At 39.9% G+C, this 27,434-nt stretch overlaps 1 protein-coding gene across 9 annotated transcripts in view; it reads left to right on the forward strand.

The window, feature by feature from the left end:
- The window catches only part of TANC2 (tetratricopeptide repeat, ankyrin repeat and coiled-coil containing 2), a 193,344-nt gene that overhangs the window by 21,584 nt on the left and 144,326 nt on the right, over positions 1-27,434 (forward strand). For 8 of the 9 annotated variants that reach the window (XM_071728481.1, XM_071728485.1, XM_071728479.1 and 5 more), the window contains exon 3: positions 7,388-7,489. In XM_071728481.1, the coding sequence (XP_071584582.1) occupies positions 7,423-7,489 (67 nt within the window). In that variant the 5' untranslated portion in view covers positions 7,388-7,422. Of the gene's footprint in view, positions 1-7,387; positions 7,490-21,076; positions 21,168-27,434 lie in introns of those variants that run through there. The other variant, XM_071728484.1, reaches the window with a different exon arrangement.

Raw genomic sequence — 27,434 nt, forward strand, 5'->3', positions numbered from 1 at the left:
AGCTTGTTAGGAGCCTCAAATAGAACATGCAGGATGTAGCTGGTGCTTTTTTGAGTGACAGATTTTTGGCTCCTCCGTGTCACAGCTAGAAGTTGAAATGCAAGCAGTTCCTGATGGGGAAACTTGCTGTGCTTCAATCTTCTGGTGGTTTGGGGCAGAATCAGGATTGTTGGTCCTGGCAGAAGGAAGCTTGTTGATTCCAGCTGTAGACAGTGCCCTAAAATTTCTTCCAAGGCAGATGGTTTATCTAAACTGCAGAACAGTGCCACATTTTATTTCAAGGTTGAACATCTAGTTCAAATGGTTGTTGTTGGAGGCAGCTGGTAGTAATATTGACACCCAAAGCAGTAATTTTAGCTGTTACTGGCAACTCAGGTGCCACTTAAAACCACTGAAGATGAGTTGATGAAAGTGAGGTGATCATATTCCAGATTTTTCCTCACTTACCATTTTTCTCAGGAGCTGAGCAATTGACATTGTACATGGAGAACGTCAGTGTCCCCCAGGAGTTCAGTCCCTGTCATTAATCTAGAATTAGAAACCAGGTTAAGCAAAATGACAAAGCCCTGTTCAAAATTAAATTTCCTTAATTTCAAGGTCACCACATTTTCATGTTCAAGCAAGAACTGGTTCTGACTTTTGACTTCATTCTGCTGAGTGATTGGGTTCTCTCTCAGTGTTTCTGAGCTCATTTTAAACAGCTCTTGAGTTATTCTGTTGTTAATTCCCAACACTTAAATGAAAAGTCTTGTTGAAGAAAGGTTAAAGTTAAGGTTGAAAAGTAGATTTGTTAGAATTCTGTGACTGGTAAGCTTATCTTCCCAGAATTATTGTTGTCTGGGGATGGTGAGGGTGTCTACATTGAGTGAATCATAAGCTGTCAGTGGCATATCTCTCTTTTAGCCATCATGCTTGTGTTCTTTATCCTTCTTACTGTGTTCTAGACAAAATGAAAAGTAGACATCTCCTGTTAACAGAGGAGAGAGACCTCAAGCACAGAGTAGATCTGTGCTGCATGATGGAGAGTTTCACCTTTTTTTGGTGTCCTCCTGTCTCACAGCTCCAGAAGCAAATAGCTGCTTCTATCTGGCACTGTTGCTGAGCTAAATAACCCTCTGGAAGTGCTGTTTTCCAAGCACAGTTCCAAAATGAGCTGTTCCTCAAAAGTTGTATGGGTTTTCCTAATAATACATTCCTTATTTCATTCCTCCTGGGGCTCCAACTGTAAAAAAGTTACCTCTGAACATAAACACCACAACCTTCAAGTGAACTTAGTCACCACAGCCTCATAAAAAAAAAAATGTTTGGCCACACTCACCTTAGGGCTGTTGTTGGGAGCTCTGTTTACATGGGAATATTCCTCTGTGACTTTCTCAGAACTGTGTCTCAACTGGTGAATTAAAGGCAAGCATTGCTTTATTTTGCTCAAAGAAAAGCAGAGATTGAAACTGGCTTCCTGCTCCTCTGTGAAGAATTCTCACTGACCTGCTGCATGCTTGTCCAGTGTGAATGCTGGGATTTTATCTATTTATTGTGATTTATCTTTGTTAAAGCCAGCAGGGGCATCTTGAGCTGTTGACAGAATCAGAAGAGTGCAAATGCTCTGGAGTTGTGAGGACTGGCAGCAGGATCTGCAGGAAAGGGAGTCAAGAGATCTCCAAGTATTTGGATGAGGATGGGCCAGAGGGGATGGACAGATGGACCTTCCCAGCTGCTCCCCCAATCCTAACAATTAGTGTTCAGCCTTTCAGGAGGGAACATCAGATGGTTAGGTTGGTTTGTTCTAAAGGCTGTTATTTTAGACAACTCTGTCTAATAAACTCTTAATTGCTTAAAGCACTGTAATTTGTAGGGATTAGCCCTTTTAATTCCCTTTTTGTTTGCCTTGTCTCAAACAATCCTGGAAGTTCTTACCATTTTTTCTAGATCACAACAATGCTTTTTTTTATTCCTTACTTCTACCCCTTTATTTTCAAATGTGCACAGACCAAGCTTAGAAATACACATTTGCTTTGGCTTCAGAGTTATTATAATATCAGTTATCCACACTCCTGTTTTATGTCAGAGCTGTTACAGGAGGCAGAGTTTGACACATTTGACTGCCAGGAATTTTGTGGAGCTCCTGAGCTGGAGTGACATTGTGTGCTCAGTTCCAGCCTCATCTTCCTGTGAACCTCTACGTGTGCTCTTCAGTCCTCCTCATCAGGTTATTTCTCAAAACATCCTCTTGAATTTCAGGGCAATTTAAAATAAGAGTGCAAACTTTGACTGATTTATTTGAGGAGCATGGGAAGTTTCAGTCTAGCAGGTGTTACAAATGAACCTGGAAGAGATTTCTGTGTACAAAATACTTTATACACAGAGTAAAATCTTGAAAGCCTAACTCAGTTTGTGTTGTGTCTCCTCCTTTCATTTTTCAGTTTCTTTCATCTTCTGATAATTGGCTTTATAAATCTGTCACTTGTTTAAAAAAAAAAAAAGTCCTTGTTACTTAATCCTTTCTGAAGTTTAAATGCTCTTGGAAAACAGTTCACTAATTTGTGAAAGGTTAGATTTTCATGTTCACAAAATGTTAATTTAGTCTTTACATGTTGTTAAATCCTGAAAATTAATATTCAGGTACCTTTCTTGGTGTCTTAATGTATGCTTTGTATTATGCACACTTCTAAATTTCCAGTGTAGTGAGTTCAGCTTCCTGCATGAGAAGAGATTATTTGGTGCTCCCAGGAACTTTTAAAATAGAGTATTTTTTGAGTAGCAAGCTTTTCTGTTTTGCAGTGCAATATTTTCTGTCAGAGGACTTCTTTTTCAGAAATGCTTCTCCTTTGCTCTAGGTAATTTCACTGTGGAGGCAAGGAAGGAACTGAAAACTTAAGGGGAAATAAAATTGTTAAGAAATGTGTGTGCACATATGACTTGGATTACATTCTTTTAATACTTCTGTAGTTAGAAGCCTTGTTATTATTGGAAAAAACCAAAGATTAAAGTTCTACACTGAAAAGTATATATTGAATTATTTCTAATGCCCAAAGCTTGACTGTGGTGCCTGGTCAAGTCTCATTGGACATCATTTTTTGGAAAAAGAGCTTAGCTTGATTAATCAGCTTTATAGAAAAAATAATTATATTTTCAGGGAGGGAATCAGTGAAGAGGAAAATACTGGGATGTAGCTGTTTCAGTGGTGCTATATGTGACAAAAGTAATTTGCTTTGATTTTGGGATTCAGTGTCTGACAGTCAATATCTTTCCCTGGGAGATCTCTAAAAAGAAGCAAAAATTACATCTGTGGGCTGTAATAATGTGCAGCCACCCAAAACGTGAAGGAGTTTTCATGGCCTGTCTACAAACTCTGTTTTAAAATTAAGAAAACAAAGAAAGAGGCCTTAGTCATCCAGGAGGATTTAATGAGACATTGCAGACTTGTTCAAGCTTAGCATTTGGTGTAAAGTTGCAGCTTGCAGCATTCAGTATCTCTCTGCTCCTTTGCCTTTCCTTTGTTATTTTTCCTCCTTGTATTTATACTAATGTTCTCTCTTGCTCCAGAAACTGGTTTTGTTTGTATATTTCATTGAAATCTGGCTTTGTTACAAGAAAAAACAACATATTATAGAGCCTATCAGTACAGAAAACAGAAGATCTTTGAACTGTTTTTAAGAAAAGGCTTTTTTTTTTTTTTTTTTTTTTTTTTTTTTGGGAAGTGCATCAATACTGTAAAGCAGTTTGTAGGGATAGTACTCTTTGTTTATCTGCTTGGAGACTTCTGCACTTTGTCAGTCACAGCAGGGCAGTAATTCCTGGCTGCTGGATTTGATGACAGAAGTTTCCCATGGCCATGGGAGTGTAAAGGATCCCATCAGCACACTCTGTCTGCTGACACAGTTGCTTGCCAGAGAATTAACCTGGACTACAAGGTGTATTGAGGAGCTTGCTGGGGCTATGAAAAAAAGTGCCTGATCCAGCTCCTCCTGATACTGCAACACCATTTGCTGTTTAATCCTTTTAATTCCATGAACTAATATGACCAGCAGAGTTTTTAATTTAGTGTGCTTATTCTGAAATGTAAATTCTGGCTGTGTATGAGCTCAGCAGAGAAAGAGCTGTGCCCACATGTGCTCCAAGCCACAGAATAATGTGAAATGTGAAAGCAAACCAGCAGTTGCTGTGGGTGACCTTGCTGATTCCACTCCTTTGTGTTGTGAAAACCAAACAAGGACATTTTTCTTGGCTGGTGGTACTCAAAGTCTGGTGTTTGTCATCAGCAGAGGGCTTGGTTCTGATTTACTTGAGCATGTGCAGAGAGTCAAACCTGTAACTTCAGCCCACAGATTGCACGTGGTACTTTGTGCTTGATTCACCAGAGTTACACACTCTGAGGATGTGTGACTTGGTGGAAATGCTCTCCAGGTTTTACTCAGAGATGTGGCACTGGAGTCACTGCCCCAGGACAGCCAGGTGAGTTTTGTTTGGGGAGAGGAGCTCTGTGCAGGCTGTTATCTGCCTACAGAAAAGCTGGATTCTTCATCAGGTGGGCAGCCAGTTGCTCTTTTCCTCACTGTTGCTGCTGTTCTAGGAGTACCTCAGTTTGCACACATCAGTGTCAGTCATTATTAACTGGTGGAAATTATTTTGTCTGTCTTGGAAAAAAGTTTCTAGGGGATAATTAGATTTTTTCTGTTCCTAAACCTTTAGGAAAAAAATAACTTCCTTGTGGCTGTGGCACTTGGCTTAATGCAGGAACCACTTGAGCCTGGTTCTTAAAAAAAAGAAAATAAAATAATCAGTTGATCAGTCACGTGTTCAGTTTGATCTTAGTGCTCAGTATTGCCAAGGAGGAAAAGACAAGTCACACTCAGACTCAAGCAGGTCTCCAAATAGCAGCAAGTGTTTGCTGCCTTCTTGTTGTCTTCCTCAAAGCCTAGATAAATACATTTGGATTAGGGTGATGATGGAGAAATTATAATATCATGCTCCAAAATAAACAGCACTTGGGAGTTCAGTTGCCTCCTCTTTACATTTGATGCCTACTCCACGTTGTCACCTTCTGATGTTGCAAAGGGTGTGTACAAGTGGTTATTACTAACAGATTGTAAGAGAGGAAGGATATGCACACCTAGCAGTTTTCTTTCTGTGTTGTGTGCAGGAACATAACAGCCATCTGAAGAAACTAAACAAACAGAAATCAAATTTAAGACAATTGTGTTTGTGCTCAGATGGAAATTTTTATTTTTTTTTTTAAGTCATCTAACAGTGGGATGGTTGGGAGAAAGGCCCAAGCTTTGTTTGGGAGCCCTGGGAATAAACCTCAGTTCTGGCTCCTTGGGCTTTGGTGTTTTTATGCTGGGTCCCCAAGAGAGGCCAGATGAGACCCAAGTGATTCATGATAACCAGTACTGTGCTTTCTGTTTAGTATTCAGACATGCCTGATGCAAAGAGATATTGCCCTAAATCTGTTTCTGGAATCTAATAAGTGAATGGGATCTCCTGGAACTCAGGAAAGGCTGAAGTTAAGGTCATCTGTGCATGCACCCAGGTGTTTGTGGTGTGTGTACAGCTCTAAGTTGCTGCTTTGTATCTGCCAGTAAGTCATTAAAAAAGGACTTTCAGTGGCTTTAAATATACATATAAAGCTCTTCAACTGGGTATTATTATATTAATATACTTGCAAACATTAGATAAAAGGAGCTCAATATCACATTTAGTGAGCATCCTCCAAGAAGGACCTAATACTGTTGAAGAAAAAATGTCATTATATATTTCTAGAAGATGAATGTGTTACTTTATACCTACGGAATATTGTGTGTACAATAGAAGGAAAGTTGTGGTTTATTCTATGTCCTGATCAAAGACTCTTTGCTCTTCTTTTGGTCTAGTTAGGAGCTGCTTTTGTTGTTGCTGTTTTGATGGTTTAGCTACTTTAATAAAAGGATGTTCCACCAGAACAAGCTGTCAGAGTGTCTGGTGAACCCAGAAACCTTCTTTTATCTTCAACAGCACAGAGACAATTTTTTTTTTCCCTTCCTAAGACATACAGAGCAAGAAAAATGTATGGATAATGTTTCTGTTTGATTTTTTGCATCAGTTAACTCTGGGTTTGAGTGGCTTTCGTCCTCCTGACAATTTATTCAACTCACAGAAGAATTTGACAGTCAGCTAGCCCAGGAGCTAAAGACAACAGCTTTTGTAGTCTGGGGGGTGTTGTCAGCAAGACTTGACTTTTTCTGAGCAACATGAAGGGTGGCAACTCTGTCTGCTGGGTTTGGCTTTATTAGTAAGGGGAAATGGAGGCAGAGCTTGCTAAAATGCTGTGTCTTTCCCAGTAGAGTCTGAAAAGAATTTAATTTGATCCAATTCAAATAGGTGGGATCATCTTGTCCTGGGTAAGAACCTGGCTGGATGAAAGCAAACAGGCTTTATGTGGATGTTGGTTTCTGTTGTTAGGAAATGTATTGGCATAAGAATTTTTCACCATTTGAAGTTTTTATCTTGTTTTTAGCAGTTGTTTACAGCTTCTCTGGAATGTTTTCTTGTTGACCAAATTGCAGCGTTCGATTTTCTTTTCTTTTCTTTTCTTTTCTTTTCTTTTCTTTTCTTTTCTTTTCTTTTCTTTTCTTTTCTTTTCTTTTCTTTTCTTTTCTTTTCTTTTCTTTTCTTTTCTTTTCTTTTCTTTTCTTTTCTTTTCTTTTCTTTTCTTTTCTTTTCTTTTCTTTTCTTTTCTTTTCTTTTCTTTTCTTTTCTTTTCTTTTCTTTTCTTTTCTTTTCTTTTCTCTTTTCTTTTCTTTTCTTTTCTTTTCTTTTCTTTTCTTTTCTTTTCTTTTCTTTTCTTTTCTTTTCTTTTCTTTTCTTTTCTTTTCTTTTCTCTTTTCTTTTCTTTTCTTTTCTTTTCTTTTCTTTTCTTTTCTCTTTTCTTTTCTTTTCTTTTCTTTTCTTTTCTTTTCTTTTCTTTTCTTTTCTTTTCTTTTCTTTTCTTTTCTTTTCTCTTCTCTTCTCTTCTCTTCTCTTCTCTTCTCTTCTCTTCTCTTCTCTTCTCTTCTCTTCTCTTCTTTTCTTTTCTTTTCTTTTCTTTTCTTTTCTTTTCTTTTCTTTTCTTTTCTTTTCTTTTCTTTTTCTTTTCTTTTCTTTTCTTTTCTTTTCTTTTCTTTTCTTTTCTTTTCTTTTCTTTTCTTTTCTTTTCTTTTCTCTTCTTCTCTCTTCTCTTCTCTTCTCTTCTCTTCTCTTCTCTTCTCTTCTCTTCTCTTCTCTTCTCTTCTCTTCTCTCTTCTCTTCTCTTCTCTTCTCTTCTCTCTCTTCTCTTCTCTTCTCTTCTCTTCTCTTCTCTTCTCTTCTCTTCTCTTCTCTTCTTTTCTCTCTCTATTTTTTTTAACCTCTCTTGTCCTTTTGCTTCACACAGTGTTTTTGGGATACAGAAAGTGGAACAGGATCACCATGTTTCGAAACAGTCTCAAGATGCTTCTTACAGGAGGGAAATCAAACCGTAAAAACAGGTCCAGTGGTAAGTAAATGTCCAGTCCTCATGCATGGGTTTTATTGACACTTCTGGAAAGTATTCCTTTTATCTGTGTTTTGGTCAGACTGGCTGGTTTTTTCTTTTTAATGAATAGCTGTAGTCAGGTCATGATCTTACAGACTCAAACCATCATCCTAGGTAGTTTTAATATTCTGTAAATTAAGATTTAATACCTAAAGAAAGAGGTAGAAATAAGAGTTGCTCAGGATGCTGTTGTAAACTAACACGAAGGTTCATGTTTCAGTTATGGATATGAAGAAAATAATTTTTCCCCTCAAAAATGACCGATAATTTGTGGCAATGAAATGCTCTTCATTTCAGACAATACTTGTGATAGCAGTAGCAATTTTTTTGTCTTTTAAAATGGGGGAGAGAGGAATGGGAAGAGATGGAATTAGAGAGAAATTCCCCAAATTTAGTCACCATTTCTGTTAGTCTCCTTTTTCTACCAAGCTGGGAGAGTATCCTACAGTTAGCACTGGTTCATAGGGCTTGGCCTGTTTGATCCATGAAAGAGGTTAGGAGGACTTTTAATTTTGAAGCAAAACCATTACAAAGATATTGGTATGCTTTAAAAAGATTTTAATTTAACTTATGTATTTATTTCAAGAAACAGGGTACTGGCACCGTAAGGGCTTTTAATTAGATTTTTTTTTCTTTCTCTTTAAAGCCATCTGGCAGCACATTTTAAATATTTTGGGATACAGTGTTTATTTGTGCTTGTGTATCTGTAAATAGTGTGTGTGTGTGTTCCCTGAGAAACCACAACTGGAGATGCAAAGATACAAGGGTGAGAAGTGCAATGGGATACAAACCAGGCTGTTTTCCCTTGGTTGAAAGAAGTTCATACCTATTTTTCACAGCTTCAGAATCCCCCCTCCCTTCTTTTAATATTGCAGTAGCCCAAGAATTACTTGGTGAAGGAGAATTGTATTTTTCAGCAGTACTCTGCTCTGCTGTGCCCTGAAGTTGCCTTGTAGCAGTGTTGAGTTCATTGTGGCCCTTTTAGAGGTCAGAAATCTCTTAGTCTGCTTTCTGGGGAAAATCCCAATTTGTGTTGGCTGATCCTGAAGGTTTTGGTTGTGAACAGTCTAAGCAGTGCATCGTGGTGTTTAATTTCTTGGATTAATTATTGTACTTAGTGTCTATCTCATCCAATGGGGAAAAAAAATGTCTGGTTTCAGACAGCCCAAGGTTGTGGTTGCCATTGATGGCTTCACAAAGGAGATTTTCTTTCCATATGAAAAGATGAAAGATTTGCTTTCCATATTCTTATTCTTTTGGTGGTGGTGGTAATTCTGGGGAGGTATCTGCATAAAAAGACATTTTGGGATGACACCCAGGCAGATGGCTCTGTCCTCTTGTGGTTTTTATGTCTCTGAAGTGTCCAATTTGCAGTTTAGTGGTCAGGAATGTACAGGATGGTACAGGAATGTCCTGTGATGACAGAACCTTTGGAAAAATTGGTCTGTTGTGGATTCACCTCCCAGGTGATGGTGGTGAATGTCATGGGGAGGTGACAGCCCACTCAGTGTCCCTGTTCCCTGTGATTTTGGGTAAAATTGCAATGTGTGTATCTTCATTTCCTACACTCCAGTCATTCTGCTCTCCTGAGCTGGAATAAACCTTTGAAGCAGGGTTAAAAGTATTGAAGTATTGCATTTTAATTCTTTTTTTTTTTTTTTTTTTTTTTTTTTTCTTTGGGGATCCAAGTGAGCACACTGGACTTTGAAGTCACTTTTTTTTGCTGTTGCTTTCATTGCAGTAACAGAGTTAGCAAATGGGGTCAGTGAAGTCATGCTAACAATCCCTAGATGTTGTGATGTGGTTTTGATAATTCTTCATGATTAAAAGATAGTGGTAGCAGGAAAATGCTTTCTTATTATTCCTCCTTCAGAAACTGCTGAGCAACTGCTCTGAAGAAGTGTGGTTAAAATTTATTTTGACTCAGCTGGGGTGGGTTTTTTTTTTTCCTTTGGTACTCTTTATGGTGCTGTGGTTCAGGAACACACCAAATAAGAAGAATCCTAATTACATGCATATGAATGTACAGTTACATGCAGTAATGCCAATTAAGAGAAATGAATTTCTACTGCAGCATCAGATTGGGTAATCTCCTGTGGTTAATTTTGTCTGTGTCTGTGTGTGTCTAGGAAAACTCCACTGGTAGGGTTTTAGGGTTTCCTAGCAGGGTCCAGGAGGCAGTGCAACTGTGTGCATTTGCATGTGTGCACACATTTAATCTCTTGTCTTAACAAAAATTCTCTTGTGACTCAGGGGCACTCAGGATATTTTACAGCAATGCCTTGAGGACACATTAGGACTGCAATAGGATTTTGATTAGAGTGTATTTTCCTCTGTCATAAATGGATATTCCTCTGAAGTATGAGACAACAGTGTTTGTAAAGCTGAAATGTGATCTGGGTGTAGTTAAGCAGTACCTTTAGTTTTCTGTTCCCAATTAATTCTCAGAGATTTGCAGACGTGGAAGTTTTCTGACTCATCTCTTTCTATCTGGGGCTAAACTTACCCAGAATGGTTGTTTTAAAGCATTAAAGAACTGTCCCTTGCTCCATCCTTTTATTCCTTCTGGCTGAAGATCCAGCAGGATGATTGTGGCCAGAAGCCCTTTGGCCAGGGCTGTCAAAGCTGGAGGTATTCACTCCTGCCTGCTGCTGCTTGTCAGAAATGATTTTGAGGCTTCTTTCCCCCTGATTTAGCCCTTGCAAGGCAATTCCATTTTCTGAATCCAGAGACTATAAAATACTCCATTTTTTAAAACCTGTTTTATCAAGGACTTGTGTCGTATTTATCTGCAGTTTGCTTTCTTATACTAAACATTCATTGCTCTGGTTGTATATTTAATTAGTTTACACCAGATCAATCTGCTAATATATTAATTCCAATATTGTGTCAGTGTAATCAGCCCATGTAATGGATTCAGTCTTTCTACCTATTATAATTATCAGTGGTTCTTTTTCAAGCAGTTGGACTCTTTCCTACTTACATTATCACATTAAATTAACACCATTAAGAGTTCAGATGCCTTTTAGAACCAAGTAAAATTCTGCTGCACAACTGCAGGTTTTATTTGGTTTTATATTTCTCTTCACTTTGTGAGGTGTAAGTCCAGAAATTTCTGCCTTTTCTTTTTTTGGCAGAGGCTGGAGTAGATTTTTTTACATGTTAAATTTATCTGAGGCATGTAATCCTTTATAAACTAGCCCAAAGGGTGTGCTTTGTTTCTTCTGAATTGCTTGGGAATTGTCTTACTTGTGTCTTACTTGTTCTTAACTGATGTAACACACACAATTTTTATCTCAAGTTTACCCTCCAGGAGCCTGCCTGTCATTCTTAATATTTTTGGTGTGGGGTTTTTCAAACCTGTTCTGCTTTCCTAGTTCATGGGGAAGCCAATTACTTCTAACTTCCAGTGTACTTACAGGGCCTTTTGGAACCTGCCACTTTGTATTTTAATTCCAGGACTAAAAGATTCTCTTGTCAAATGTTTTTTCTCCTTTGATTCTTGACTTTCTCAGATGAAAGCCATTGTGACGATGGTCTCATCACTGCTTTGACACAACTCCAGGCAGTTTCTAGCTGTCTGATCTCTTTTGGAAATCTAAGTGTAATTTTTATACCAAAAGAGTTTCAGAGGGTCACAAATCCTTGTTGAATTTCACTTCTGAAAGAAATTCCTGAGTTCTCAGATCCAGCTGGTGGGTCCTGTAGATGGTGGCAGAACTTTAAGAAGGTGGTAGAAGTGAGGTGTGAAAAGACTGATCATACCTAGAGTGTCTTGTAGTAATGAACACTGAATTTTTCTGCTTGTTTAAGGGTTTCCATCCAAAGAATAAATCAAACTATTTTCTTCCCAAAAGTTTGCTGATTTTTCATAAATCTGTTTTTAAGGAAGTCTGGACTATTTGGATAAAACCATAGCCCCTCTGACCACAGTGAAGTCTTGTCCTTGAGTTTATCAAGAATTAAGTGACCCTTCCTGAAAGTTTGTGTTTTATTTATGTAATATTGTAATGTATTTCTCCTTAGGAAGGAAATATATCAGGATATATAAATATATACATCTTGCTCAAATATCAAACTCTCTTCCCAGACAACTGGAAGGTGCTTGGGCAGTTAAGTTTCTGCTTTTCTTCTGCACAACTGTCTTAGAATTTTGGCAGCTAGTGCCTGTATTATTACAACTTGTATTTCTTTGCTTCTGATCCACAAAATGTTAACCTAACTTGCTTTGCAGCTCATAAATAATTCTTATTTGACAAGTCTGTTCCATCCTTCATGGGGTTTCTAATTTTTTTATCCAGTGACTGAACCATTCTACTCAAGTTTATCAGTGTGTGTTGTTTTATGCTTCTGTGTCTAAACATTTGGGGGGAGTTGGGGGATAATCCAGCTCCCTCAACCTAAGCCTTGCCAATATTTTCACAAGTTTGAACATCACCAGCTGTAACAACAAGTGTGGTGACTAAGGCTGCTTCTATCCTGTTAGGAGGAGGATATCCTCACCCCACCTCTTCTGTTTCCAGGGCCCTAAAAGTGAATTTGTTACCTGAAGCACCATTCAGTGAGTTTGTGATTCTTGAAAATTAATTTATTGTTTCATTCTTTATCATCTTTGCTTTTGTCAAATACATCCATACATGCTAAACCTTCTGGAGAGGAAAGTCTTCATGTTTTCTGATGGTCATCTAATGGTGCTTGGTGACATTCTTAAATGTTTTATACACAAAAAAGATTTTCAGAACAATATTTTAACCCTTCCTCTTTGCCTGAACCCTCCCCTTCTAATTTTCCATGTTGTAGTACACTTACAAAACTCCTTCTTTTCCATTGGTTTCTAACATGACCAGATGCCTTTCCTCTGTTTTTCTATTCAGTCATCCACAATTTATTTTGCAGCCCTATTCCTACTTGCTGGTTTTGATCCCAGATTTATCTCTAGGTCAGTGAGCCCATTCTCAAGTTCTTCTATATCAGCTTTAATCCTTCTCAAACCTTTCCCTTCATTAGTGATTCTACAGATCTGATTGCTGAGATTAATTCACTCAAGTCCCTTCTAGTAGCAGGGGCTGATTTTTGTCTTTCTGCTCTGCTCTGAATGCTGCTTCCCTCTCATCTCTTCTGCTGTCCTCCTGTGTTGTTCTGAGCTCTTTAACTTCCAGAGAATTTCTTCTAGGGAGAAGAAAAAGGCTTTTGAAAGCAGAGCTCTCCATGGGCACCAAACCAGGGAATGGATTTCAAACCAGGGAATGGATTTTTGAAATTAAAGGGGTCAGGAGTGGTGATGTTTGCAGGTTGTGCCATTTTCCCTTCAGAGCCCTGTCCTTAGGCAGTGGTCAGCTCCTCAGACACCACACCATGGATCACCTTTTCTCACTCCCAACTTCTCTGGGATGCCTTTGTCAGCTGGATGTGTGCATCCCAAGATGTGTTCTCCCACTGAGCACTGTGCTGGCAGAAAGCAGTATTTAATGAGAGCTCAGGGAATTTCTTGGTCTTCTCTACAAGTTTTGGTATTGTGCAGGAATGAGCAAGGCAGGAAAGCAGGAGGTGCTGGTGGAGGATGTCTGGAGCTGGGAGCAGAGCTGTGGAAGCTGATGTGGCTTCTAACTGGAGAAGGAAGGGAGGAGGCTTGGAAGAAAAGAGTGAAACATGATATTGAGAGGAGCTTTCTTCCTCATATTACGTGGTGTTTGCATTTGCCAACAGTTGGAGTGGAGCTGCATAGAAAATGTAAGTTGTTTTTAAAAATAGTCTTTTAAGTTTCCTTGTAAATGCTTTTTTTTATGTGTGTATCAAGGTATTTTTATAAACAGAACTGTTCACTTGGGCAGCCTAGCTGCTTCAAACCCTGTTACCCAACTGTTGAATGCTGCTTAAAGAACACAGCTGCACTGATAACTGCTAATAAACCTTTAAAGGGCTTTGAAACAGCCTCTTCCCACACAGAATAGCAGTGGAGGTACTGGAGTAGGAAAGCTGTAATAAGGGTGTTAGGAAGTGGAGCTCCCCCATCATTCTCCAGATGCTTTCCTCCAGAGCTCGTGTCTGGCATCTCTGTGTCCTCACAGGAGAATGCAGGAAGCTGGAAGGTACATGCCAAGAAGCTTGAGGAGATCCTGGGGATTGGGAAAAGGCAAGTGTCATCCCCATTTAAGGGAGTCCAGGGGAGCTGGGGAAATGCTGGCTTGGCAGCTCAGGCTCAGGAAAAATTCTGGAGACATCTTCAATGCCATTTCCAGGCGTGAGAGACAAAGAACTCATTTGGAAAGCTCAGCACAGATTTATCAGATCCAAATTGTGCTTGAGCAGCCTGATTGCCTTCAGAGAAGGAGAAGCATATGGGTAGGAGAAGACAGAGAAAGAGAAAACAATTGCTGAACATCTGAAGGAGAAAAGAGTGGTCAGAGCTCTCAGATCTTCTTTGTAACAGCTTAAGCAGAGCTCCAAAAGTTGGTACAAGTATTGCCTCAGATTCCCAGTTTTAAAGCAAGGAGGGCACCTCATCCTTAGGGATGAACAATCCATGTTTGTAAAACACTTTCAGAGTCATCACCAGAATATTCAGGAGCTCACAGCAGATTCTGATTTGGTCCAAGTTATCTTGCTGCAAACCATGGGAGTCCTCATGTGGGACTTCAGAATGCAGCAGTGGTGCTCAGGAAATCCAAAGCAGCAGTTCTGTTCTTCTGTCTTTATTTTTTTTTTTTTCAAATTTTTTTTTTTTTGGCTAGGGAAGGAAATACAGCAGTGTGCTGTTACAGCCAGATTGTAGTGACACGGATGTGTGAGGAGGACAGAACAAAGCACCTCTGTGCTAGGGATTTCCTGGTGTTATTCCCATAGACTCGTGGGGATGTAGAAGCCTCCTGTAGCTGCCTCACTCGTGCTGAACCAGCAGAGGGAGTAGAAGTTTTCTGACAAATCACACATCAAAAGCTGTGCTGACTTGCACTGTGCCAATGTGTAGATGAAATAGTTACATTTTTCCGTGTCAAAGGACCTCGTTTGTTCGTATTTCTTAAAAAAAAAGGGTACACAATGAAAAAAGGCTATGTGTGTGATTGGAAAGGAATTGGTTTGTGGGGTTTCAGTCACACTTGGCAGAAATGAAATGTCCTTTTCAGGATGTCTGAGGAAACAGTAATAATTACCATATCTTAGTTTGACCATATTTTAGTTTGTAATGTCTGTGTTCTGTCATCTGATAAATGAAAGGTCATGTTGGAAGATGCTGCCAGATGTTCCCTGAGTGCAGGGAGTTATCACCTGGGGCCAGACCAGTGCTGCTTGTGCTGTCCAGCCCCATCACTTGAACTGCTGCTGGTTTTTGTGTGTGTTTCCAGTTTCTGCATCCCTGGTGTTGTTTAGGGCTTTGGAGCATGACTGGAGAGCAAGCTTTGCCTCTTCTGGTCTGCAGAGGTTACTTTGTCTACAGTGCTGAACCTTCTGTAGCCTTCAGTGTCTGTGAACCAGATCCATTTCCATCACACTCTCCTCAGTAAGTTCCTTATTAATCTAACCATGAATTTACATAAATCTCTACCAAAGGTGTGGGATTTTTTCCATATCACAATTTTGTTTCAGAACCTAAAGGTGCATATTACTTATATTCAGTGTGATTTACCCATGGGAAGTGTTGACACAGCTTCTTCCATTTGTTTATTACATTGAGAGCCATTGAAACCTTATCACTTCATCCTAGTTTTTATTTTTAGAGGGATTTTTGTGCACTGAGTATTGGCCATCTTAGGTAAAATTTACTGATCTGTACTCAGTTGTTCTCATTTTAATGTGTACACATACAGTCAGACAGTTTGATAAAGGTTAAAATCAGCTCCCTTCTGCCTCCTCTTCCCAGTCCTTAGGGTTCTTCTATGGCTTTGCAAGGGTGGCCTTTTTTTAATGTGACTTTTGCAGCTCCCAGTGCAGCACTAGGTATGTGAAGTTCCTGGTTTTCTGAGGACATAATGTTTAACTTCACTCCCATTAGCATCTCTCTGATGCATGAAGTACCTGCACCAAGTGTTGGTGAATCACTGCCTGCAATGTCATTACATTCTCATTAGTGGAGTTGCACTTGTTCTTCATTTTTATTTTTCCTAAAGGAAGAGTAAGTGTCTAGTACTTACCAGTATTCTTAATGGAACAATTATCTTCTCTGTATAAGAGGACTGATTTTTTTTATTTTTTTTTTTAACTGTCAGAAGTTTCTCCTCTTCAGGATGTTTCTGTTACATGCACAGAAACATTTACTCTCTCAACATCCATATGAGGCCTTTTTTTTTTTTTTTCCAATATCAAAAATATATTTAGATAACTCATGGATAATTTTTGCTAAAGCTTCCATTTTTAAATGACCTATTTGAGGGAACTGTGGAAATTTTTGCTGCAAGATCTTTCTAATGTGAAAGGATTTCTTTTTCCTTTTAGACCGTAATTTTCTTTTTCAGGCTGTGGTTGTTGGAGAAACTGAGACATACTCTCTTTGTGTGCACAAAAACCCCAAAATCTAAGCAAGTTAGGGACAGGATTTTACAAGAAGCTTTGGCAAGCTGTGCAGATCTCAGCAGAAGGTGTTTGTGTCATTAAAGCAGGTTTGAAGATCAGCATCTTCTCTTAGATGGATGATGGCAAAGGGGTGCATAAAGCCAGTTGTTATATTTAGAATGGTTATCAACCATCAGCTCTCCTCTGAGACCCCTGTTACTAATTGCTGATTGACAAAAAATAATCAGAAAAAAATAACTTGAACTGGACCTTTGGTCCATTCTCAGAGGAAGAACTGAAGATCACTGATTATCTTGTGGTTCCAATTTACTGATTTAGAAAGAGGAGTTTAATTTATAGTGGCATTTTCTTGTTACAATTTCAAGTATTAATATATTACAACAAAGCAAGAACTTTTTACTCACTGCCTGTGCCTGAGACCCATCCTTGCTATTAAATGGAGATCTTTGTCTCTGCTGGATGCTCTCTGTACAAAGTTTGCCTCTTGCAGATACCAAAGAGGTCATCTTGTTAAACTAGATACCAAAAAGAAAACTTTTTCACCTATTTTCTGAAGCAGCTCAGGAGGGAACTTCTCAGGTACTTGTGAAAATCCTGGTGTGTGATTACCTACCTTGTAAGTGACTCAATTCATTAGAAATCTTGTTTTCTACCTACTGTCTTTAAATTGAATCAGATAACAAGAAGGAAGAGTTTATTCTGGAAAATCAAAGAAGTGTCTTTTTATCTGATGTATGCAAATCTCCTGCATCCCTGCTGCAATGTACCTGTTACAGGGCTGTTTCTTGGGGTTTTTTTTTATTTTATTTTTGGGGAGAGGTTGTGTGTTTGTGTGCAGGTTCTCCAGCCTCATGGTGCTCCAAGAGCTTCATGGCAGCTTTGGGTTTCTTTTCAAGACAAAGTCTGTTAGCATTTTGTAATTAGGTTTGGCAACAGTGATGATTTATCACAGGGTGCTGCTTCCAAATGTGCCTTCTTTAGGACACTGTGAAGAAACCCAGGCTCTGGCTGTAATCCAGCAGAGGGAATGGGCAATGGGCTGGGAGCCTGATGAGTCTCCAGTGAAAGGAAGAGGTCTTTGGGGCTTCCAAGGGGAGAAGCCAGGGAGAAAGGAGTCGGGTGGGAACTGCCTTGGCCATGTGCCTGGTGTCCTTGGGGCTTGTGCTGCTGCTGGCACATGGCCCCTGCCATGTGCTGTGGATAAAAGTGGTGACAACAGAGAGGATGGCTTGGCCAGAGTAGCAAGAAGAGAACATTGTGAAAGAGCTCCTGCCTCTTACTTCCTTGATTGTAAAATCCCCTTTTAGTGAGTCCTGATAAGCTTCCTTGATAACCACTGGGCTCTGCCAGAGGTGGCCCCAGAGTTTGGCTGAGGATTTGATTGAGGATTAAAGAATTGCTGCACTTTGTGCTGATGCTTTCCTTCCCCTGTATTTACAGGTAAGCTGGGGAGTATCTTCTGAAATCTGGAGGTTGAATCCCAGAGCTGAGTTGCTTTGTAACAGGAGAATGGTTCCCTCTGGTTTCTGAACTGGAGGCATCAGAAAAAATCTGAATTTTTGCAAGCAGTTGGTTTGCCAGCAGTTCTGTGTAAGAACTGTAATTAGGATAACTGTGGACCTACATCAACTTGTTCTTCTAATGATGTGTACATGAATTTCTTATGTATGAACAAAACCCCCCGAAAGGTCATAATTATCAAATAACTCCTACATTCTTGTTATGTTACTTTTTACCTTACCACCACCTTATTGTCCTCATGATGTGGATTTCTTGTCTGTGCAGTATTTAGCATCTTTCTGAAGTTACAACCATCTTAAAACAGTGCTGCAAAGTTCTCCAAAGTCTTAGCATTTTTAATGAATTGTCAGCATTCTGAGTGGAAGTTGAAACTAATTTTTAATGCATTTTCCAGTAGTAGAAGTCAGTAATATTTCATGATGTTACAGATTTGTTTGTGCTCATCGTGTGTTCTAAAGTGCTCACTCATGTGAGCAGTTTTTTTAGGGCTGGGAGTGTTTTTCTAATCAGTGTTTTGTGCTCTGGCACTTCAGCTGTGGTTGGGCAGTAATGTAAAATAATGGCAACAAAGAGAGAAACCCATAAAAATGATCCATTTTCATGACAGGGCTTCTATCAATTCACCAAACATCCCCTCTGAAAATTAATTCAAAACCTCATCTCCTAATTTAACCTGCACATTGCAGAAAATGTTGTGATTTTCAGATATTGGTATGAGCTGTAGGACAGGAAGGAAGCCAAGAAACCTTTCCAAGAGTGGTTTGCTGCCAGCTTGGTTGTACTCAAAGCCCCTTTTTATTTCATGTCATGTAATACTGGTATTAAAACTGCAGCAGTTGCTTACGTGTCTCAGTGATACTCAGGATGTTCATAAAATGTGGAAGGTGACTTTGATGGTCATTTAATGCAGTTTAAATAAAGGGCAGGCTAAGTAAGGTGGCACTGCTGCTTTCTTCATGCCATGCCCCAGGTCTCTGCTGGGCAGATCTGGAGCCCATAGTTTGTAGAAGATCTGCAGAACAAGCCTGATGGAAAGGCAAGGTAGATAAATAATAAAAAAAGGAGATTTCAGAAGTTCCTGAGCTGTGAGTGTCTGAAATGCTCAATAATTGAGTGTAGGAGGGGCCAGACCCATGTGATAAATTTAATTTACCTGTACAAATCCTTACTCAGCCATTTTTTCTGGTTGAATTTTGAAAAAAACCCAAAGTCTTTGGCTAAAAATGGCACACACAGACTTAAATTCCAAGCTTTTAAGGTTAAGATGAAGTTTGCTTTCTGAATTGGAGGTGTAGAGCTGAGTGTCAGGTGTGGGGGTGCAGTGTCCTGTGGTGGCAGTGCCATCTGCACCATCTCACAGCAGGTTCTTGAAGTCATTGAGTTCAGCTGGAGAACAGCTCTGAAATTTCAGCATCAGGTAGTTAATTGCTGTCAGGAACACAGCCCCCAAACCACCAGACTCTGCTTCAGGGAGAGCTGAGCCCTGGAGAAACAGGAGTCTGTACTCCCTGCACCTTGTTCTCTGCACCCTCAGCTCCATGAGAAGGCTCCAAGTTTTCCAAGAATCCCTTACAGCTGATGGAAAGACTGCTGAACGTTCTGGAAATACAGAGGTCAGAAGTTCTTATAACTTGAAAACAGTTTGAGTAGAAAATGAGTAACAAAAGGCTTAAAGTGTGTGTTGTGTGCTAGGAATTCCTCAGCTGAGAAAAGCAGCTGCTGAGTTTGGGGAGGATCTTTTAGCAGGAGGCAGTTGGGGAAAACAGCAATATTCTTGTTTGCAGAACCTGTGGGATTGCTGCTGGTGCTTATTTTTCCCTAATATGCCATGGGAGGCTCCTGTCTGCCTCAGGTTCTGCATCCAGCTGTCTGATCACTGGCTGGATTTGAGCTACATAACTATGGTGGTGTTAAAATTAATGCATAAAACATGCTGTAGAATTTCCAAATATTATTAGCAATGCAGTTTTGTGCTCTAGGTATTCATCTTGTCATCTTCCCACGTGAAGAAAAAAAAAGGCAAGGAGTGTAGTTTCTGATTTACAGGCTCTTTATGAGTTTCTAGACAAAACAGTGATTTGTTATCAATAGAGAGAAATAAGTGTGCCACTTCTTTCACATGGAATACATGAGATAAAGTCTATCCCAGATTAGCTGTACCTGTTTCTTTCTAGTGACAATGAAAAGCACTGATGCCTGAACTTATTTAGGATTCATCCTGCTCAAAAATAACCCAGATGTTGGTTTTTGTTATTTATTCAGAAGTGCATAATTACAAGACAGAAAATCACCTTTATCCTGCCCCAAACCAGAACACCTGTATATTCCAGCAAAAAAAACCCCTGCTTGTCCTTGTGTCTAAAATTAATGGGAAGTAATGCTGACAGTGTATCTTGTAGGAGTAGGACTTAAGCTAATAAATTTATTATGACAAGGGTTTTTTCTTTTTATGTTTTTGTACAAGCTGCCAACACAGTAGGACCCTAATTCCCACTCGGGCTTCCAAGTACTGCAGTAATAAACACAAACACACTTGCAGAGAAAAAAAAGTTCTTTTTCAGTTCTGCAGTTTCTCTCTGTGAGCCTCATGGCCTCTGGCTGTGTGGGTGGGGTTTTTTGTCTGGTTTATTTATTTTCTTTATTTAAACGATTTTCATTAGTGGTAGTTAAAGGGTAGGTAAGTAAGGATATTTAGGAAGCAGTATATTTATCTGAGGTACATTTTTGAGGTGTGTGTACTGTTATATATCCTTCCAGTAACTGTCACTGAGAAGGAAAGGAAAAAACCCAAACCCAACCAACTTTGGGAAAGGTGCTGAGGCATTTCAGCAGCACAGCCACTTGCTGGGTGATGCTTCAGTAACCCCACCATAACTCATCCACTGCTCCAATGACCTTCCTTGAGGAGACAGGAGCCTGCATGATAAATGGAGGGACTTAAGTATGTTTATGAATTACCAAAGCCTCTTAAGCCAAATTGCTATTTTCCTTCATTAATTAGAATGTCTCCATATTGCAAACAGTGATGGTTTTGCCCCCAAACAGATGGCTTGCTCTGTAGGAAATCTAACAATGTGAAAATACCAAATGAGCTGTTCACTGATTAAAGTTTTACTTATGTTTGTACACTGGGGGAGTTTGCAGCCCTTTCCTGTTACAAAATAAGAGAAATGACAGCTTGAATTTGATATCATTTAATGGCTAAGGCAAAGCTCAAAAAGGAAAATATATAATAACCTGCCTGATGGGGTTTTTTTGTTTTTAATGGCAGGATTTGCCTGCTTCATCATCATTGTTATTGTAATAATCATCATTATTATTATAGATTATTATTATTATTATAAAAAGTCATTGTCAAGGTTGCTAATTTAAGGAACTGCAGGTTGCTGGGGATGCAGGGAGAGGAAAAGAGGGGAGGTACAGCTGGGAGGTGGCAGTGGAGGGGCTGAGTGAGCAGAGCCTGGAGCTGCTCAGGAGGCACCAGTCCTGCCTGCAGCAGCACCCACTGGGCACCAGCTCAGGCATCTCCTGCTCTGCTGCCTGGAAGAGAGGGAAAATGGTGCAGGAAGTCTGGAATTCAGGAAGGGATAACCTGCTGCAGGATTCAGAGGTGGGTTTGCACGAGGAAATGATGAGAAAAGCTGAAGAGGTTAATGCTGTTTGGGGCTCTTTTGTTTCTCTGTTTGCTTCAGGATGCAGTTATAGGTGCTAGAGCAGAGGGGTTTACTGTTTGGTCTTGTTCTGTGCTTAAAAGGGCCTGAAAATGTGAGTGTCTCTTGGGGTGAAATGTTTACAAAATGCCTTGTGGAAATAGTGATTTGCACGCAGAAAAGAGTTATCCTTCAAATCCTTAGTTCTGGCAATCAAACAGAAGATTTTCCTTTTTAAAATGAAACACACCCTGCGTGTCTCTTTGTCCTTTCTTCTTCCTCCTCCTTATTTTTTGCTTGTTAATTTGATTTTGTGGATATAATAATGCCAGAGAGCATTATCAGAGGAGTCTCAGCCGAGATGTGGAATCATGGGAATGAACACTTGATATTTTATTGATAAGCATAATACACTGCTTAGTTTGCATTGTAAATAACAAGGCTTTAAATTATTACTGCCTTTCTTTTTCAAATAAAAGCCTTAGAAAAAGATGTCGTTGTGCAGTGAGGAAGGAAGGATTCGGATGGGAGTCAGGAGGATCCCAAGGACACAGCTACAGAGGCTTAGATAAAGCTGACTTTGTGCACTGTGTTCCATGCAGGGACCTGGGTGTTTTAAACTTTGTCTTATTGAGATCATTTTCAGTGGCAGAATGTTGCTGGGAAATTTCTTAACAAGGAGTAAAAGTAGAATTCTGTTGTGCCATTGTGCCATTCCTGGTGAGAGAGCTGTTCCTTTTTCTGGATACCTTGATTTCCAGGAGGATTTGCTGGGGGATGGAATGCTGATTCCCAGGCTTGGGTCCTGAGGAGCACTGAGCTGAGGGGGTGTGGGGAAAGGGCTGAATTCCCCAGGCCAGTTGGGATTTCTGTGTAGCTCTCACCTTAACCTGTTGTGCATGGGGGGAGAGGATTTGACTCGGGAACTTGTGAGCTGATGTCTTATAAAACAGATGAAAAAGGCACTATCTGTGTAGCCAAAATGTAGGTGGAAATAAGTGTTGCAAAAGGGCTCCTCCTTTGGGGCTGTTAACCCTTCATTCTGGAGAGGGAAGAAGGCTGAGAGAGAGATGAATGCCATGGCAGTTTGTGTGTGTTCAGGGACTTGAAGAAACAGAATGCTTTTTAGTGATGAAAATGGTGTTTTTTTTTTATGGCTAGCAAATGCTTGGCCAGAGGTACTACTGTGTTTAAGGAGTTTGTTTTCATTGTAAAGGGATGATTGCATACTTTAATATTTCTACTTAGGTTACTGGAGTATAATCATCTATTTATTCATTCCTTTCAGTTCTGTTTTGTTCTCATTTGCACTCCTGTGTACCTGATCCCCACCCCTTCCTTATTGCAGTGTAAACTCTACTTCAAGGCAGGAAGCCCCAGTCTGAATTTAATAATAATGCTCTGCAGTGCATATTTCTTGGTTCAATTAAATATTCTGAATAAAAAGACATTCCTTCTTCCTCTCTATGCCTAAATCATCTTTTTTCAGATGCCAGTAACTAGTAACTAGCATAAAATGACAATGATGCATCAGTTCTGTAGGTGCTAAAAATAGTTTACAGTACCAGCAGATATATATATCTGAAGGTAAATTCTACATATTGTTAGAAATCTGCTTTCCCTTATTTTTAGCCATTTCATGTCCCTTGCTGGTTATATAACAGATTTGCAGATGAAGCAAAAGGTGAATTATCCCCATTGCAGAGCAGAGCAGTGGTGGATTTATCTGTGCTCTCTCACAGCACTGTGAAGGAATGGTAACAGCAAAGCTGTGAACTCACTGCTTTCTTTTATTTAAGAGATAAATGAAATTTAATTATAATAATGGTTTCAGTTAGATGCCTTCAGACTGTTACATCTCCCAGGTTCTTCTCCTGAGAGTATCCTGAGAATTTTCATCTTAGTCCTTAACTGTATACAAATTTTTCATCTTTAACCCTGTCATGCTCTGCAAGCCCAGATTATACCAAAAGTATTTTCTGGGTTATGTGGGCAAAGCAAAAAGAAATGTCTTGAAATCTTCCTGAAAAAAAAAAAAAATCCAAATCCAAACCTCAACAACAGCCACTTTCAAATTAAGTGTGAACTGATCATAACCTGAGAAATTTTAAAGGGTGGGCTGCTGGAAAGCCTTGCAGCAAAGAGAGAGGCTTCTGGCAGCACTTTTCACCATGAGCCTCCAAAGTCTTTTAATTTGGCTTTAGAAATTTGTCATTTTGGGCTTCAGTGCCACTTCCTAGGAGAACACTTGGTAATTGGCATTCGGACAGCAGGATGTTGCAGTCAAAACAGGTGATGAATTGTTCTGTCTCTGCTCCCTGATGTGGTCACCCTTGAAAAGGGGAGAACAGAGCCTGTGTTATCCCTTAAATCTTGTTATTCCTGGGGAGATGGGCCAGTGCAATACAGCTGTAATGACTTGATCAGACGAGTGCCCTTTTCCCACTAATTGAAAATATAAAAAATAGTGGCTGTGCAGTGCCACTGCTTTCTCCTGTCTGAAATCACAATATTCCAACCCTCTTTTTAACAGTGAGCTACTCAGGAAGTGCGCAAATAGCTTAGGTAAGGTAGTGTTGGTGATTTAATAAGTGAAATCTTCTCCCTGAATCCAAGGCAGCATCAGGGATGTAGAAAGATCAGGTACTGTGTAATATTCCTGCTGATAAAAATCAGCCCTTACTGCTCTGTTCTGCTTCTGAGCTGATTTTTCTAAGTGATCTGATATGCTAATAGCAAAGTAGGCTGGGGACAGCTGTTTCTTGGTGTTCTGTGCTGAAACCCAAATGGCTGGGGTGTGTTAGTGCTGCAAAATTGCAGATGAGGGGCTGGCTGCAATTAAGTTATTTCTAGTGAATAAAAATTAAGGAAAATACAATGATTGTGACTGGTTGTTGGGCAGCTGTTATTGGGCTAGAAGAAAGGGAGACAGACTTAAATTAAGTAAATTTGCAAACAAGTCTGCAGTTACTACTGAGAAATTCAAGTTTTTCTATTCAGAAGTAGAGCCTAGATGTGTTTCCAGCTATGCAATTATGAAATGTTAATTTGTGTTCTTAAACTCATGTTGATTGAGGCTCAGAGCTGGGTGCTCTTGCAAGAAAGATAAAGAGTATAGAATATGTAGAGGAAATCCTTTATTTAAAAAAAAAAAAAATTAAAGTAACTTTCCCTCCTTAAGTCTGGTGTGAGGGGATGTGGGCAGGGACCATGCAGGTACCATGGGAGAAGCCCAACTGGAGTTTGTCTTGGAGATCTTCTGCAGAAGCTTCTCTGCTCTGGTTTGGATCATCCCTTAGCAGTCAGTGAGAGAGAAAACCAAAAGTCTTTCTTCCAAGGGCTCTCAAGAGACAAAGTATTATCACTGATCAGAAGGGGATCAGTGGGTGTTTATGAGCATTAATGGATAAATGTGTTTTGTAGTTCCTGTTTCCTGATTGTGAATTAATTATCCAAATGAGAATTAAAGCTTTAGCATGGTGCTGGGGTAGTAACAGTTCTCCCTTCCCTCATTTCAAGAGCTGGGGCTCAGCTTTTTGCCACGAGCAACCCCATGTTTTAGTCTGACTCCCCACAAGTCTCCTTCACATCATCTGCCTGACCAGTGCTAGCTATGAACTTGGCTTTGGGATCTTCTTTTCCAGGGAGCTTTTCCAGAGTGATGGGTTTTTAGGGGTTTTATGGGGGGTGTATGAGCTGTGATTGTGTTTCTCTGATCTGATCAGGCTTTAGCTGAAGGGTTTCCAGCTCTGTCTCTCAGTTCCTCTCCCCATATTGTCCATTTTCAGCTCTTTGGGCTTCACAAGCAACCAAGATGACAGCCCATCTGCACAGCAACCCAGACTTGTGTCTGAATTGCACAGAGCTACATGTCCCCTCTGTCAGGGAGGTTTTGGACATGAAATAATTCTTTTGTTTCTCTGGGGGGATGATTCAGCCTTTGCTAAGTCTTCATTTTTATGGCGACTCTTGATGTGTGATTGTGCTTGGTAACTCTGCAGTCTTACACAAAGCCAACCAACCAACCAAAACCAAAAATCCAATTTAGAGAAGCACTTGCTTTAAAAAAAAAAATAAAAATAAAGTTGCTGAAAAAAAGGAATGGCCTTCTGTGTTCCTTAGTGGCTGCTGGAAGCAGGAGGGCAGGCAAGTGCTCCAGTAATAAACAATCTCTTGTTTAATCTTACACAGTAGAAGTTCATATTTTTGGGGTATTTCAATCTGAAACTCCTGTTTAGCCCCCATGGGGAGATGTGTTTATTGGTCACTGCACTGCTGAGATGAGCAGGTACCCAGGAGGATGCCTCAGCCCCCTCCTCCTCCCTGCCCTGACAGAGTTCATGTTGCATCCCAGCTCTGCTGGTGCCTGGGGATGGTTTTGAAGCTCATATTCTGTAGCAGTTCATTGTCTGGGGCTCCCACATGCACCAGGATTGTGTTCAGGATGCCCTGGGGCAGCAAAAAATGCTCTTGAAGGACAGGAGAGAGCTGGAAAGAAGGGAGTGATGGTGTGTGCTGGTGTGGATGTTGTTTGTGAAGAGCTCCAGTGGCACTCGGGTAAGTCCAGACAAGAAATGCCCCAATAACCTCTCTCTGTTTTCCTTCCCTGGACCTGATAAACCCCGTAGATTCCTGGTTGTGGAAGACAAGTAGGGACTCAGCACAGGTTTGCAGCAGAGCTGCACAACTAAACCCCAATCCCTGCCAGAAAATAACACCCAGCAAAAACCTTCATCACTGCTGCTTTTTTGTGGCGGGCGCTGTTGTTGTTGTGTTTTCTCTATTATTATCTTTGTCAAGGAGGGTTTTTTTATTATTATTATTTTATTGTGCAATAAAAGCTAACAGAGGCCCAAGGAAGAGCTCTTCTGGCATCCCTGAGAGCTCATAATCTTACTCATAGGTTCCCATTTGGATGAGAAGATCCACAAGGAGGAGTGTGCAGGCTTTATTTTTAATATTAGGAGAGGGGAGGGAGGGGAAGAGGTGATTACATTTACGCCTTATTCATTAGGTGGGTGTGTGGAACAGCAACCCATCTGGGAGAAAGTCTGGGGATGGAGGAGAATATGAAGTGGTGGTTTGGAGAAGTGGTGGTGTTTCCTTCAGAAGAGATGAGAGGAAGTATTGGCAGAGTGTGGGCAGTAATTCTGGAGCCAAAAGAACAATTTATTTTACAAAGAAAGAAACCACACAACAATGCAGCAAGTTGATAATGACCAAAAAAAAAAAAAAATCAACAACTCAGTGGAACTTATACATATTTTATCTGCCTTCCAGCATAAAACTTACTGTTTTCAACTTTTGTTGAAATCCCTCCCCTGCTCCCTGATAGCTTCAGGTCTTACAACCAGCTCTTTACCCTTGAGAAGAGCAGGGATCCTAAATAATAATGATCATAAAAAGAAGCAAACCCCTGATCCATAGCATGGCATTTGTCCTGGTTTGGGCCAGGATAAAGGTGATTTTCTGTCTTGTAATCCTGGATTTCTTTAAATGCAGGAATATATTCTAGCAGGCAAGTCTGAGTCTTTCCAGCTCTGGAGCATTTCTCAGAGCACAGCTGTCTGTGCAGATTATATTTGTGATATATGATGGTCAATTATTTTTCTTTAAAAGAAATTCCCTGAGAGGAATTTATTTCAGAAAAGTTGTCTGAGCACCCAGTTTTGCTTCTATTTATGTAGATTCTCTTGCATGTGCTCTGCATAGTGTAAATGGCTTTTTTTCTGGGGTGGTTGGGAGGGTGTGTGTGGAGAGGCACAGCCTCTGGAAAGCAGCAAATGAAGGTTTTGCTGTGTTGCCATTCTGCTTTTTCATATGTTTGTAATTCCCACCTCCCTGAAAGGGGTCAAACGTCAAAATCCATTTTTGAAGAGGGATAGGGGGAAAAAACCCCTTTTCATCTTTTGTTAACAATACTTCCCTAAATGCCACGGGGTAATTAAAAGCAATAAAAGCTATCAGTGGTTTAACTAGAAGGCTTTGTTTTCACATAGCACTCTGCAAACACAAATGTGGTCAGTGTCAACCCAATTTGGGAGGAAATCAACCTAACTTTTACACAGGAGTTACAACTCAGTGTACACAATGCTTCAGGCAGAGCTCCGAGGCAGTGAATGTGTATCTGAAATAAACCCCAATATGCCCAATATTTTGCAGTGGTTGTGCAGTCAAATATAGCAGTGTGTGTAAAACTTCATTTTTTTTTTTTTTTTCTTGTGTCA

Source organism: Heliangelus exortis, chromosome 29 (assembly GCF_036169615.1).
Source record: "Heliangelus exortis chromosome 29, bHelExo1.hap1, whole genome shotgun sequence".
Lineage (NCBI taxonomy): Eukaryota > Metazoa > Chordata > Aves > Apodiformes > Trochilidae > Heliangelus > Heliangelus exortis.